This window comes from Aspergillus nomiae, assembly GCF_001204775.2.
Source record: "Aspergillus nomiae NRRL 13137 chromosome Unknown contig00122, whole genome shotgun sequence".
Classification (NCBI taxonomy): domain Eukaryota; kingdom Fungi; phylum Ascomycota; class Eurotiomycetes; order Eurotiales; family Aspergillaceae; genus Aspergillus; species Aspergillus nomiae.
This window is the reverse complement of record NW_015378177.1, coordinates 44,231-58,901: the sequence shown is the minus strand read 5'-3', so window position 1 is coordinate 58,901 and position 14,671 is coordinate 44,231. Positions and strand designations below refer to the sequence as shown.

The 14,671-nt window shown below is 52.8% G+C and overlaps 4 protein-coding genes across 4 annotated transcripts; 3 read left to right on the top strand and 1 right to left on the bottom strand.

The window, feature by feature from the left end:
* Nucleotides 1-919: 919 nt before the first annotated feature.
* ANOM_004524 (putative monooxygenase) lies at nucleotides 920-4,150 on the top strand (the record flags this gene model as incomplete). The annotated part of the gene is made up of 5 exons (XM_015549781.1): nucleotides 920-2,097; nucleotides 2,231-2,277; nucleotides 2,609-2,722; nucleotides 2,798-2,998; nucleotides 3,069-4,150. Coding segments are annotated over 4 exons (1,428 nt in total), but the record flags the coding sequence as incomplete, so codon positions are not given.
* A 2,933-nt stretch (nucleotides 4,151-7,083) lies between these two features.
* Nucleotides 7,084-9,396, top strand: ANOM_004523 (transcription factor domain protein; the record flags this gene model as incomplete). Its single annotated transcript, XM_015549780.1, has 4 exons — nucleotides 7,084-7,811; nucleotides 7,861-8,541; nucleotides 8,593-9,077; nucleotides 9,139-9,396. 4 exons carry the CDS (start codon nucleotides 7,084-7,086, stop codon nucleotides 9,390-9,392), a joined length of 2,148 nt encoding a protein of 715 aa, XP_015407198.1. The 3' UTR covers nucleotides 9,393-9,396.
* Nucleotides 9,397-10,180: 784 nt separating this feature from the next.
* Nucleotides 10,181-11,420, bottom strand: ANOM_004522 (UbiA family prenyltransferase; the record flags this gene model as incomplete). The annotated part of the gene is made up of 3 exons (XM_015549779.1): nucleotides 10,181-11,015; nucleotides 11,157-11,213; nucleotides 11,323-11,420. 3 exons carry the CDS (start codon nucleotides 11,418-11,420, stop codon nucleotides 10,181-10,183), a joined length of 990 nt encoding a protein of 329 aa, XP_015407197.1.
* A 1,725-nt stretch (nucleotides 11,421-13,145) lies between these two features.
* Nucleotides 13,146-14,619, top strand: ANOM_004521 (uncharacterized protein; the record flags this gene model as incomplete). The annotated part of the gene is made up of 2 exons (XM_015549778.1): nucleotides 13,146-13,702; nucleotides 13,794-14,619. 2 exons carry the CDS (start codon nucleotides 13,146-13,148, stop codon nucleotides 14,617-14,619), a joined length of 1,383 nt encoding a protein of 460 aa, XP_015407196.1.
* Between the last annotated feature and the right edge of the window lie 52 nt (nucleotides 14,620-14,671).

Below are 14,671 nucleotides of genomic sequence, written 5' to 3'. Positions count from 1 at the left end.
CTATCAGGCTAGAGTTTCCCACCCAATTGGGGCCAAATCGCGCATCTCCCAGTGATGCATCACATCCGATGCGGGTGATCAACTGCGCCAAGCTCAATAGTTTATGCAGGTCCATCCCCAAAAGTGCACTTAACCTCGGCGATCACATCGATTCGGACAACCGGCGTAATACTACTTTAAGCTTATTATGGAGCTTTTACTAAACATGAACGGGGATTTCCTTGATCCGCTAAACCCTTTGCCACTGGAGTGGTTATAGCATGAGTCTATATGGCAGGGATCGAGAGCCTCGACCAAGAATTAATCCCTGACCATCGCCAGCCACATTGGACTTACCAATGCATGTCTTAGACAATGAACACAAATCACCCCTGAAGATGGAGACGATTTGAGGTACTCGAGAGGACAAGATGCCCAACGGACAATTCTACGAGATGTGTCGCCTGAGATACCATCTAATCATTGCCATAGGGTTGACATGTCAATATTCCCGAGTGAGGTAGAGAAACGTATCTACGAAGTAAATAGAACTTAGATAGGTACAGTACAAGATTTTCTTTAACAGCCAAGACATGCTATTACCCTTTTGCCGGTTGGCTTAAATGTTGTCCTTTGAAGCACCCGATAATCGCCAGGCCCATGGGCTTGTCACTGATCCGCCACTTCCGATGAGACTGGATAGTTCTGGATAGTCACTGCTTGGCAGGCAGGTACCCATGCATCTGGCCATGCAAATGCAAAGGAAAAAAGGCGATCAGGAGATGAGAAGACTGTATAAATATGGTCTTGTCGCGCTTCCACGTTGCTCAACAGCAAGCATTCATTCTTTCACCGGGCTTTCTGGCTCTTCTTTTATTCTTCCATTGGCAGTTATCTAACAGTCGCTCTTTTTGATTGTACATTCTTTATTCCTTCCACCATGAAAGCCACCATCCTAGCTACTATCGCTTTGGCGGCATGCAGTGCGGCCAGCCCCTTGGGCAGCGCTCACCAAGCCCGAGGCCTCCTTGGAGCTTCATCCGAGCCTTGCGACTGTGACTCGGGCGACGATGGCAACACTCCTGAGGTACCATCTCTGCCTCCTTCGGAGGGCCCTGGTCCCCTTCCAGTTCCAGTCCCGGTTCCTGGTCCTGGTGGAGTTCCACCCGTTCCTGGCATTCCTGGATTGCCTGTTCCTGGTGTTCCTGGGTTGCCGGTTCCTGGAATTCCTGGGTTGCCTACTCCCGGCCTTCCTACGGTCCCTGGACACCCGAACGATCCTGAAGACCCAGAGGATCCCGAAGACTGTGACGACCCTGAGGATCCAGAGGACCCAGAAGATCCTGAGGAACCTTCCAAGGGCGGTTGTGACGACGACGGCTGCCACGGAACCGGACACCTCATCCAGGACCTTGGCCCGCAACTCAACGACGTCCTGACCATTGTTGGTGAGCACACCGAGGAGCTCTTGCTCAAGCTCAGCCCCGGCGTTGCTGGTCTTCTGACCGGACTCGGCCTCCCTGGCTTGGGCCAGCCCGTTGGTCACATCATTAAGAGCGCTGCCACCATTGGCGAGCTCATCGCAGACTTGGGTGAGCCCGTCGAATGCCTCTTGACCGTTGTGGGACAGGACGGTGGATTCCTGTTGATTGAGCTCGAGCCCTCCATCACCGGACTCCTCACCGGACTCGGACTTCCTAGTATCGCTCAGCCCGTGGGCAGCATCGTCGGCACCGTCGGCCAGCACCTCAAGCGTGGCGATGGACTCCTCGAGGACCTTGCCCCCGTTGTGAACTGCGCTCTCAAGGTTGTCGGCGAGGACTCCAAGATTCTCCTCATTGCCTTGAGCCGGCCCATCGCTAACCTGCTCACTGGCTTGGGTCTCGGTCAGCTTGCCGAGCCTGTCGGCACTGTCATCCAGTCTGCGGCCACCGTGGGTGATCTCGTCTACGACTTGGGTGACCCTGTGGAGTGCATTCTGACCATCATCGGTGAGGACGGAGGTGCTCTACTGGTTCAACTTTCTCCTTCCATCGCCGGTCTTCTTATCGGGCTCGGACTGCCCGGTGTTGGTATCCCTGTTGGCCAGGTGGTGCAGACCCTTGGCGAGGCCTTGTAGTATGTCTTCCGGTCACTTCTCTCACCTCAGACGTGTGTACTAAGTACCATCTGCCAGATTATACTCTCGTCGACGTCCGAAACATGCCACGCGGAGCAACCGCCACGAACGAAACAGAGTTTGACCGAACAGGGACTCGATCAGCGGTCTGATGGATCTACATGTGTATATAAATGAATGTATGTACATTATTAGACTAGAAATATAGTACCATCGGAATAAGCACCTAAGCCCGACTATCCTACCAAGTTGTCCGAAGACGATACCGCGCCGTCGGATGTAAATTGATTCGCCCCACGGGGAAAAACTGCCGACGTGGAGAGGCGACGAGCCAGTTTTCTTCCCCAGATCGGACCTCGCGCCATGGCCAAGCAGCAGAATGCTAATTCAAAACGCAGTACTCAACCTCGTCACCATTGTGGGATTTGTGGGGAAGCGTGGGAATCGGGGATAAATCTTTTCCCGCCTTATGGCCGAGGGACCGTGCCCGTCATTTAAATAAATCTACAGCTGAACGACTATCTATCTCATCGAGACCAAAGACGAGAAAGTCAAGACATTCACACAATTATCTCACAATGGCTAAGTCACCGCAAGATCTTGAAATCGCCATTCTGGGCGCTGGTGCGTGAATACTGTTACTTCCCCCGGGAGCAAAGAGGAATAACTGGAAATCATTAACATTGCGGGATATGTTAGGTATGGGAGGGCTTACATGCGCCCTGGCCCTCGCCCAAGAAGGCTTCAAGAATATCGATGTCTATGAATCGGCCTCGGACCTGGGCTTCGTTGGAGCGGGTATCCAACTGGCGCCGAACATGGCCCGAGTGCTGGACCGCCTGGGCGTATGGAAGGGAATTGAAGCCGAGGCCGTAAATATCGAAGAGACCAGCGTACGAGGTATGGCATCGCGCATCTTCCCCTATTCTCTTCCAAAATGAGTGCCAATTATGCTGACCTTCGGTCCTAGTGGGTGCCACCGACTCGGAGTTGGCGCATGTTCCGCTGCAATATATCAAAGACACCTATGGATACCCGCACATGGTTGGCCACCGGTCATCGTTGTCCAACGGACTGTACCAGGGCTGTCTCCGCTACCCGAACATCAAGTTCCATTTCTCCACGTCTGCCGCGGACGTCGACTCGTTCGGCCCCCGGCCCTCCTTCACAGCGACGCCGCGCGACTCCAGCCAGGCGCCGTACCGCGTCGAGGCGGACGTGCTGCTGGGCGCCGACGGCATCAAGAGCAACACGCGGGTCGCCATGATGGACAAGCTGGGCATCCAGACCGGCGTGAAGGATACGAACCAAGCGGCATACCGAATCATGATCCACAAGGACCAGATCAAGGACGACCCGGAGCTCCTGGCGCTGATCAACGGGACCAAGGTGACGCGCTGGATCGGCGAGAAGCGGCACATCATCGCCTACCCCGTGTCCAACAACACCATCTACAACCTCTCCACCGTGCAGCCCGACACCAACTTTGCGGCCGCCACCAACGCCACCTACACGACGCGCGGATCCAAGAAAACCATGTTGGAGGTCTTCGGCGACTTCTGCCCCATGGTGCAGCGCATGCTGAGCTACGTCCCCGAGGGCGAGGTCTGCGAATGGAAGCTGCGCGTCCACGAGCCCCTGGAGACTTGGACGCACGAGTCCACCGCGCTGGTCGGCGATGCTTGCCACCCGACGTTGCCTCATCTTGCGCAGGGAGCCGCGCAGGCCATTGAAGACGGCGCCGTGATTGCCATCGCGTTGTCCCTGCTACCGGATACGACCCCCGCCTCGATCGCGAAGGCGCTAAAGGTATACGAGAAGGTTCGTAAGGAGCGGGCATATGCGCTGGTCGAGCTGGCGGCTGCATCGGGTCGCGCTCTTCATCTGGGTGACGGCGCTGCCAAGGAGGAGCGAGACAAGCAGTTCGCGGCGTTGAAGAAGGGCAACGGACCCGTTCCGGATAAGTGGGCCGATGCGGATGTGCAGAAGATCATCTATGGCTTTGATTGCCAGCAGGAGACGCGGGAGAAGTTCAATGAGTATTTCGCGTAAGCATTTGCTCTTTTCTTGGTTCTGTGATTGATGTATGATGTATTTAGAGGCTGATCTGATAGAAGGTCTCCGCGAGACGCTAAATTAGCATGAATATAGACATAGCATAGCGAGATGAATGTACAGTTATGAATTCAGCTGAATTTGCAACTTGTAGGTTTATTAGACGAGTGTTGTCTATTGTAGGTCAGCTAACCAAGCGTTGGATATAAGCCTTATTCAGGCAGCCATGTAATCACGATATCCTGGAAGAGCGAGAAGTGAGCCAAGATTCTCAAGACGAATTTTGACAATAGTACGCAGGTTGGACCCGTCAAAATCCCCTCGTATACGGAGGAGACTGGTTGAAACCTGAAATTAGAGTACGCGGCAGTGTTGCCCATTATCTGAGTACGTGTACATCTCAAACCCCAACCAAATCCACCGGGTATTCACTTGACTTGATAAGAGTGTCATGGAAGGGCTGACTGCGGCGCACATCCCAAGCATCACTTGCCTAGAAAGGGGGTGATCATCGATGCACAAACCAGTTCGTCCCGCGGAAGCAGCATATTGGCTTCCTCGACGATGCTGGCGGCGGGAGGCTTGCGGGTCTACCGAATGATGCACAGCCTGTTAGATGGCAGGAAATAAACACAAAAGATGAAGAGCTAGTCTGTACATCCACTCAAGCCACTGATTGGCTTGGAGCCTTTCTCCAGGCCTTTACTCTGTACATACTAGGCTCCTACAGCGGGTACGCTGATCCAGATATCCCGGGCAGTTCCGGGAAGATGCCTTGGCTGTCCTTCAATCGGCTACCTACTAATCACCATTCGGACAAGCGAGAGCTGAAAGACAGCATTGCTACCAATTCTAGGGGTACGGGCTACTGGAGTCTAGACCTAACTACCTATAATTTAATTTCTACCACTAAAACCCGGCCCGTGGCTGTCCACGGGTCCTGCCGATGTTTATAGACACCTCATCTCAGTTATCCACCCTACTAACAAAACTATCAGGCTGAACCGGAGAAGGTAGATTGGACTGAGTAGTACTACTGTATAAGTGGTTTCCCTTTTCTAGAGTGAGCAGGAATCTTCTGGTTGTGGTCAAAAGACCGCCGTGATGGTGGAGGGTCAATGGCATTCTAGGCCCTTTGCATTATGCCAGCCGGTCGATCAGCCTATTGACATTGACTGACCTCTGTAACTAACGCCAGAGGAGTGAAGCTCATCTCGGGGTGGCCTTGCAGCAGCCAGTTTGACTGGCTTGCCCAGCTGACGTAGTCTGACATGGCTTGAACGTACAAAGCCCTTTTAGACAATTTCTCTCTGACACTTTAGGCCTTATGCCTATGCCGATCTTTCTGCCCGAGAACCGATGCAAAAGTCCCACTGAAGATAGACATTTGAGTTCCCAGATATCCAGTTGGCTGCTTAAGTGATGAACCATGCTATAGGTGCAGCCGGAAATGGCATGGGGTTGCACTGCATTAGAGTGGGCATGTAGGCAGCCGCTTTTAGGTAGCTGATAGGGCTCGTGCGTAGGTGAACTATGAACTGTACGCGGCCGGTAAAAGCAAGCATAATTCCGAGTACACGTTTATTGGGGTGTCTCTCTATACAGCGAGGTACTTCTCTGACATATTTAAGTCTTGCTATCCTGTTTTATATTTTATCTACACCATCACCGCGGTTCTCTAACTTTCTAACTCAGGTATGTTTCGCAGATACTAGTCCTTATAGCTGTACCTTTCAGGCAAACCATCTACTAAACCCTGTTTATAAAAGCAGTGCCGGAAGCTAAACACGATGAGCCTACATGAACAAGAGCGAACCGAAGATTTGCCCTTGACATGGGCGATTATCACCTTTGTCCAGATAGATACTATTGGCAATTCCACCTGGATCAGAGCTATCCCTAATCGACTGCCCCAAAACGAGCGAAATCTGTGGATTGTGGGTCTCGAGGGAGGGCTGACCGATAGCAGGAGGGAAATCCGCTGGTCTATTCGAATCGATCTAGATGAAGATGGGTTTCATGTGAATACTGAGAAGGCGTGGAAAAGGCTAAACCAGAATCAGTGGGAAGGAGAAAACTGGAGAGTCCAAAAAGATTGTCTCGATCCTCCTGCATTTTACAAGAGGGTCAGGCAGAGTTTCTACAACAGGACCGGCTATTATGATGAAGGGAGATCTCATGAAACCTCCGCCAATATCTTGAAGGGCATGTTCCTAGGGGGGACGTACGTCGACGATGTCTAATTTTCTGCTACCGTATAGCCGTTGTGGGTTAGGAATGCCTGTTGGTATATGTTGAAATATCTTGAGGCACTAATTAGCGCTCATCCTGATGAATAGCATCTAGTGTTCCTGCCACCCGCCACAAAATATATATTACTCAAGTCGTGCGATATCTGTTGTTGTATAGTACTACAGTGTAGGAAGTCATCGAGAGATGTAGATTATCTATCGCACTGTACTGAGCACATTTAACTTATAATATAACTTATCTGAGTATTACATACCAGATTCTAATTGATCTAGCCCTTGTTGAATGGCGCTTTGGGCAGCTTTGGAGGCATTCATGGAATTAGGGCTAACTGACAACAATAAATCATACAGACATAGTCTGCGTGGGGTCACCAACAGCCTCGGCTCATCTCGGGTTAATTACTCAATAGATTCATTTCCAGAAGGATGCACGCCCTATACGATAGATATATCACACGCCCAAGAAAAAAAAAAAAAAAAAACAAGGAAAAATCAGAGAAAAAAAAAGAAAAAAAAAAAAAAAAAAGGCCGATGGCCGACGGCCGAGCTGAATCAGCAAGAATCCCCCGCCACGTCGGCAAACGTCGGCGCTCAGACTCTGTGGACTACAGCATATCCTCTCCGTCGGCCACGTTCAATTAAGATTTGCGATGGATCAGTCTCATAGGCGCAAAAATCATGTCTGCCCGTCCCTATCGCTCCAAGAGGCACCGCCCTTGCGATCAATGCCGTGAAAGGAAGCTTGGATGCCAGACGGACGGCGGCCTACCTTGTGTTCGCTGTCGTTCGGCCGATCTGCCATGCACCTTCGAGCATCCACCCCCTAAGAGGCCTCGACGTGATTCATCGGGTCATATGGTAGATCCTGCGGGCTCTGTAGCATCATCCATTGACCCGGAATCGTCCTTCTTGCCACCGCCATGGGAGGAGCCGCCCAACCATCCGGCGTCTCATATTCCCTCCCGCGGTGGTTCTGTCAACCCTGCGGTCCACCACCAGCCAGCGTTTGCTCCGCTAGAGGATTTGCCTACGAATGGGGCCGTCTCCCCTGCAGTGTCGGGCCATTTGGTCACAGTTGGCCGATCTCCCACGCAGTTTGTGCAGAGCCTGGACCAGCTCGAAGGCTTTTCGGCCCATTTGTTTGGGGCGTCTGCCGAGTCGGACCCTTGGCTCCTTCGGCATTGCTCCTTTGATGATGCCGGTGTGAAGTGCTTCTACAAGGTCCACTTTCGTAATGCAGGCGGTGTTCCGACGGCGGATAAAATTCCGGTTCATTTCATGCTTGCTGCAGATGATTTGGCTGCGTCGGCCAAGCAGGAGACATCCTGTCGCTTCAGCGGCGACACGACCCGGGAAGAGCTCAATCGCTTGGTTCCACCTGATTATGGACAACGACTGGTGTCCCTGTAAGTTCTTCGTGCCCTGAGCTCCAAGGTCATGTGCTAACGTGGACAGGTTCATCAAATATGTCTGGCCCGCATTGCCGCTCATCTCCCGCTCGCAGATGGGGCTGACTCCGTCGTGTTCGATACCCGAGCCATGGGCTCTAGAGCGCACGCCCGTGCATTTGCTGGCAGCGGTGTATGCATCTGCTCTACCGTTTGCCGCACATGACGATTACCTGTGCGTGCTGCAAACATATAACGCTCCCCCGGCGGACAGGCTCTGGCGCATGGCCTATGAGTTAATCTCCGAGGAGATCCACACACCACACCTGGCGGTGCTGCAGACAGCCTTGTTGTACCTGCATCGGCCACTTGACGAGGCCCGGGCGAGCATCGCTGACACCCCGTTTGTCTGGTCATTTGTCGGCACCGTGGTGGGTCTAGCTGAATCATTGGGCCTACACATCGAGTGTCGCATGTGGGGGATACCCGCATGGGAGAAACGTCTGCGGCGCCGGCTGTGGTGGGCCATCTATGCCGAAGACAAATGGCGCAGCTTGCTGATGGGTCGACCGCCGTATATCCATCGGAGCGAATGGGATGTGAGTGAGCTTGATGGTGCGGACTTCCTCTATCACACCAGGGGTGCTTCTTCATCGTCATCCGGGGTCCACCAGCCGCAAGATCCGGTGCCTTTCCGCTACTTGGTGGACCTGTCTGGCATCGCAGAACAGATCTATGAATCCTTCTAGTAAGTATACGAGGATGGTGTCGGCCTTAGCGCATACTAACAGTGAGACAGCACCCTTCGCAAATCACAATACCTATCGGAAAGGTTTCGTGTCTCACACGACACTGGCCGGCCCTTGCTGGAGAAGCTGAATGACTGGTACTCCTCACTGCCGGAAAGCTTCCGGCTGCCCAACTGGAGCAAGTCTGTCAGCGGACTTGCGCCGTATCCCACCTCGATCCACTTTGCCTACCTGATCCTTGTCCTGTTTGTCTACCGCGCGCTCCTTCGGCCGATGGCTCGCTCCTCCAGTCCGCCGTTAATTTTCGACCTGGACGAGATCCCCACGAACCCCTCCGCCTTGGATACAGCTGTAGATGATTCACCCGTGCTCGACTTCCTCAACATGCCTGAGATCGACTCCTTCCCTGCCGTAGAGCTGTCCGACCACAGCACGGGCGAGACGACCCTGAACTCAGCGGAGCGCTGCGCTTCGATAGTAATCAGCTTCACGCGGCGGCTGACGTCGAGCGACTTCACCGGATTCTGGTATTCATGTAAGTCACATCTGTGCCCTACCATCCCTGCACGTGGATACTGACCAACGGGTCTGTGCAGGGTCTCGCATCGGCTTCGCAACAGTCTCCAACTTCACGCTCCTCCTCTTAGTCCAAGCGCCTAATGCGGAACGAGCCGCCAAGGGCAAACAGCTTGTTGACTCCTGGCTGCGCGTGCTCCGCTGCCAGAGCCAGAGCTTCCCCACCATGAAGCTTGGCTTAACGCGACTGGACGCCATGCACTGGGTGGGACTTGGGCAGACATTCGTTCTCCCCCAGCACGTGCAAGAAGTCATTCAATCACCGGGGGATTGATAATTCTTCGGCCAATCCTTCCTGCCTCAGGTGTACCATGGTACGGAGTCCGGCAACCGTGGACTCGGCCATCGGCATCGGAGTTTTCGTATGGGCAACCAGTTCTATAAGAATGGGCTTCCCTGACGGGGTATTGTAGATAGCAGATAATAATCATAGTCACAAACACGCAATCAACCTGTACATACATACAATTCAACCGAACATAGTTGTGGTCAAGATGCCTGACTTCCTCATCGACCTTCTCAAGCGCAACAAGTCTGCTGCCAGCAAGCAGCCGCGGGACGTTCTGCCGGACTCAGCCTCGGAAATGACATTGATCGAGTAAGCTAACCGAACTATTTTCTCCTCTATCTTCAAATACAATGCTGACAGATGTCAGGAAAGCAAACGCTAGACCGCAGCACGTGCAAAAGCACACAAACAGACAAACAAACACGCGTTTCAATCGTAAGGCATCTCTACGTTATATATATTACCAGCCCTGGCTAACGTATATAGCGTCCGATCTTTGTTTCGGCTCATGCTGCCGGAACTGATCGAGAGTGAGGTTTTCCAAAGGAGCTCGTGAAACTGCCGCCATCGACATACCCAGCCAAACCCCCTTACCTAAATCTCCTGCATCGTCATCTGCCAGAAAGACAAATAGCAGATCATGGTATACGCCGCCAACATGTAAAATCGTTTATACGTTTTGCGATCGAAGGCAACGCCGCCGTGCCAGACGCACCGGAATCCAACTATGCATGCGAAGATATTGTGCAGGATGCCTGTTATGGCGAGTCCCGCTACCGTCCAATGTTGATGAGGGAGGGCAGAGCCTGGGTGTAAGAAGAGGTGGCAACGAGGAGCACAGTGCCTGACCCGATGACGAGCATTGCGGTGGCTGCTCGGAGGAGTCCTTCTCCCTTGGGTCCAACAACGACCGGAAGCGTCCGTCTCTTCATGCGTCGGTCACCCTCGGCATCGTGAAACTCCTGCACGTGTACTGTGGCAACCACCCATGCCGAGAAGAGTAGGAGGACCTTCTTCGGCATGACCGGGAAGGATGGGATCTCGCTGTGAACGATAGTGTCCACGAGTCGGAACATGTTGTACGCGCCTATCGACGCAAACGCATTCCGGAAGACCCAGTGGTTGATCTTCGGCCACACGTAGCAAAAGTATACCCAGGCTTGGTATATTCCGAATAGGCCGGCGGCTTCCGGACCCGCAAGGTGGCTGGCAATGACGGGACAGATGGCCCAACTCAGGAGCCAGCGTCGATAGGCCCCGGGGATGCAGAGCAAGCCTGCCGGGATCGGGCGGTGCGGCTTGTTGGCGATGTCTTCGTCGACGGAGAGGACTTGGTTCACGATCTCGAACACGTACAGGTGGCAGAGGAAGCAAATGAAGGTCTTGAGGAGCACCAGGGCCAGCTGGGTCCAGGGGGTCGTCAGGAGGAGGTCCGGCGCAGGCAGGAAGCGAGCGATGAGGCCGATGATGGGCAGGACTAGGCCTTCACGGATGTTGGCACGGAGTAATCGCTCCGTGATGAGAAACTCATGATGCAGAACTTGGCGAATGGACTCATGGACGCTTCTTGGGTTTACATGGTCACTTTTGAGAGGCTGGATGGTCGACCTGGAGAGGGTTAGGCACTGGGTGGAAGTGGTGGTCATCGTGATATTCAGAACATTTGGTAGGATACAAACAATCAATCAATCAAGTATTGATCAATTAGATATTCCTCGTCCACAATCTCCTAATGCCCCCTGGGCATACCGCACCACACCAGATATAAACCACGACCCGGCAATCCGGAGAACTCCCGCTGCAAACCTTAGAGTACATCAGTAGCGTTTCCAGGACTGGTCGACAACTGACCACGTCAAACAGTTAAACCTGCTTCTTCAACGAGCCCCACCTGTCAAATGCCTAAGTGACAGACCCATTTCGGGGCCGCTTGACGAGAAACTCGCCCACTCGACTATCATAATGGAGGTCGCTGGGGGCCTGGGGTGGATCAACCGGTACCGGGATTTGCATCGTTGGCGTCCCAGCGGTGCTTCCTAGCGTCTGCAAGTCGTCCATTCAGGTACATTCAGTGGCTCCATTGTGCCTTCGCTACTAGGCTAGCGCTCAGACCTGGTAAAGGCGGTCCTCGGTTCTGGGCTGGCTACAGCAACGGTCCGTTTGCTAGTTCGAGGTGTTAACCCGTCCTCTGGGATTCGAAGTGGATCTCCGCTGCATTCTGACTAAAATGGCGTGGAAATGGGGTTAGCCCAGGGCTGACGGTTTGTTATTTGCTGCATGTCTTTCTTTGTCTCTATCCTGGATGGTGCGGTATTATAATGCATGGGTTGAGATGCATTGTGCTTTATCCATATTCAAATCCCCGCGCATATATTATCGATTGTTAGCCATTCCTTATCACCGAATAGTATGAAATTGATATGGCATGATTCCTTCTGCTTCACACAGTTTCCAGGCTGAGCACGGTCCACTCGAGTCTCGGCTGAAGGATTCAACCAGCCAATCGGTCTGTCCAGAGCACGAGTGATTTGAGTATCTCATGTGTTGTCAGCCAATCTTTCGGGCCAAAGATAACGCTGATCATGAGGATCAGACATTCTGTCGGGTATTCACACTGTGGAAAATGGGAAGGGATCAGCAATTGCATACCCCCAAGTGTTCATACCATGGATATAAGGTCAATCCCTGATTTCTTCCATGGATGCATCGCACCAGTCCTTTCACTTGTCGTATGATGTAATAACTAATCCCTCATAGTTAATGATAATCCATGTCCTTAGAACTGCAAGTACTCCCCGCAAAACCATTATATTAACGGTCGTTATACGCAGGGCTAGGGAACGGGCAAACGCCGAGAGTCTTTAGAGTTGGATACCCCTCCAAGGCTTCGCTGGACGATTACTGGTCTGGCAAATGGTTCCAATGCATCGGTAAGCCTGTTGACAAATACTTTCGCTGCCTGTTGTTTGCCTTCTCCTTTGAAGAAATCGACCTCTGCTTATTGTTCATAATCCTGGGGTCCTTGGGCCGCACAGCAGAGGATCCTCCTGCGGAGAGTGCATGATGCAATGCACTGTTGGTGTCAGGCCCTACAGCGGAATTTGGACCGAGAATAATTGGTTGGTGGCTTTACGCTCCTTTCCATGTCCGTGCAAATCGAATGATTCTTGGCTGTTTACTGATACTCGTGACGAGACGCTGGTGGCGAGCGATCAAGATCAGCCAGCTGTCCGTTGGTGGCCATACACGTCAGCTTGTCAAAGTCCTCGGATATCTTGGCTGCGTATGCCTTGTAGACCGTGCAGGTGCTGTTCCTTGTAGAATTCTTTGGCCGAGAGCTTAGCTCTACATCGTTCAGGAATAGGAATCCGGTAGCAGGCACCTTGTACAACATATGCTGCATGCATATACATCAAATATGCAGAAGCAATTGCATCTGTCATGTCATTATATAGTGCTCAGCGATGTTGCCAAGATCACCGGACTCGTTTGAGTCTGTTGTGCTAAGTGTGAGTGACTTGTCATATAGTAAATGCTCAATAAAGTCCCTCTTGCCTTAGGTGTCAATTACTGCCTGACGGGGATTAAGGAGATAAGAGATAAGTCACCTGAAGATAAGATCCCATCGATCATCATCGTCGTCATTCATCCATTCCATCATCAATTTCCCATCTCAACCCCGCGGGTTCACTTGAGAAATGTCGCAACTGAACCCTGCCCCGCCCTCGACTTGCCTCAATGCCCCCTTCTAGCGTAAGTAGTCAACAGAATGCCTCCCCCAACAACAACATCCATCTCACTATCTCATCACAGACACCCTTTCGCGTTCCCTCTTCTCGTCGTCCCAATTCCTCCGCTCGGCCCAACACTGGTCCCCAGTTCGCGTCAACACCCCGTTTCGTCCTCTCCCAGCAGACCCCTCGCTCAGCCGCACAGGTACATGGCAAAGATGACCTCACTGATGGCGATGAATCTCCTCAATCCACCCCTGTCGCGAATATACGGGCCGCCAAAAGAGACCAAGATATAAGGCCAACCCAGCGCCAGAAAGAGACAATTGAAGACTCCGATGACGAACTGGGTTACAACGGAGGAATACACCGGACCTTGCCAGACGACATTACCGGGGGCCCAGACCTGGATAGTAGTCCACCAGGCGACGCAGGCGAGCTGGAGGCGGAATTCGAAGCTCTCTTCGGACCGACGACGACACGAACAAAGCGAAGGCGCGCATCGCTTGACCCGGAGATACCCTTCACCCAGCGGAGGAAACACAATGATGATATAATTCAGACGTCTTCCCCAGAGGGACCATCGCCCACGAAGGGTCGCACTCAAAAACAAAACCAAACTCCGAACCAGATATATCCCGACATAATCCCTCAGCGAACTACCACTACTCCCCAGCATTCAACACCAGCAACCATCAAACCCTCTCAACGCAACAACCCTCGCTTCATGCCATCAGCCTCCCAGGCATTCTCAAGTACCCAGCCCCAGCCAAGCTCTCGACCACTCCCCTTTGCTACACCGGGACCGACCTCCCCGAAACGGAAACCGGCGTTTCGTTCTGCCGCGCTCGCCATCCCCGTCTCAGGCCGCTGAAGACCCCTCTGCTATCCCTACCCCATTTTCACCTTCATCTCACACGCTCCGTGGCCGTGGCCGTCACCGCTCCGCAGCTCCCAGTTATCTACCCGGCGGCATGGCGGCTGAAGTGCGCAGCTGGATATTAGAAATGAGCACCAAGCGAGAACAGATGCACATGAACCATCGAAATAACACCGGCGCCGGACCTGATCTGCAAAAGTATTTCCTCGCCGTTCGTATCGCGGATGTCCGCCAGTCCGCCCTCGCTAGTTCTGGGCCGCTTGCTTTCGTGCGAGGCAAACCTGTGACGTCACTGGATGATGATGAAGACGCTTCTGGTAATCATGAGGGCAGTGAGATGAGGACCATTCTTCTTTTAGGGGCCCCGCGCTCCCAGCCAGCTGGGTTGTCGTCTCAGTATCCAGATGCTAGTCGTGTTCCTGGACTGGTTAGGGGGAACCTGGTGGGTGTTCATCGGGGATTGGTCTGGGATTTAGATTTGGAGGATAGGCTGTCTGGATATGATATACCAAGTGAGCCCGATAGCGATGGACACGGGCAATCTAGGACCACGACCAAGTGGCTGGTGTGTATGGAGTGGGATTTGATATCAGTAGATTGATAGATGGTTGCCGTGGCTATGTCCTGATATTTTTTACGACTGTATATACTAT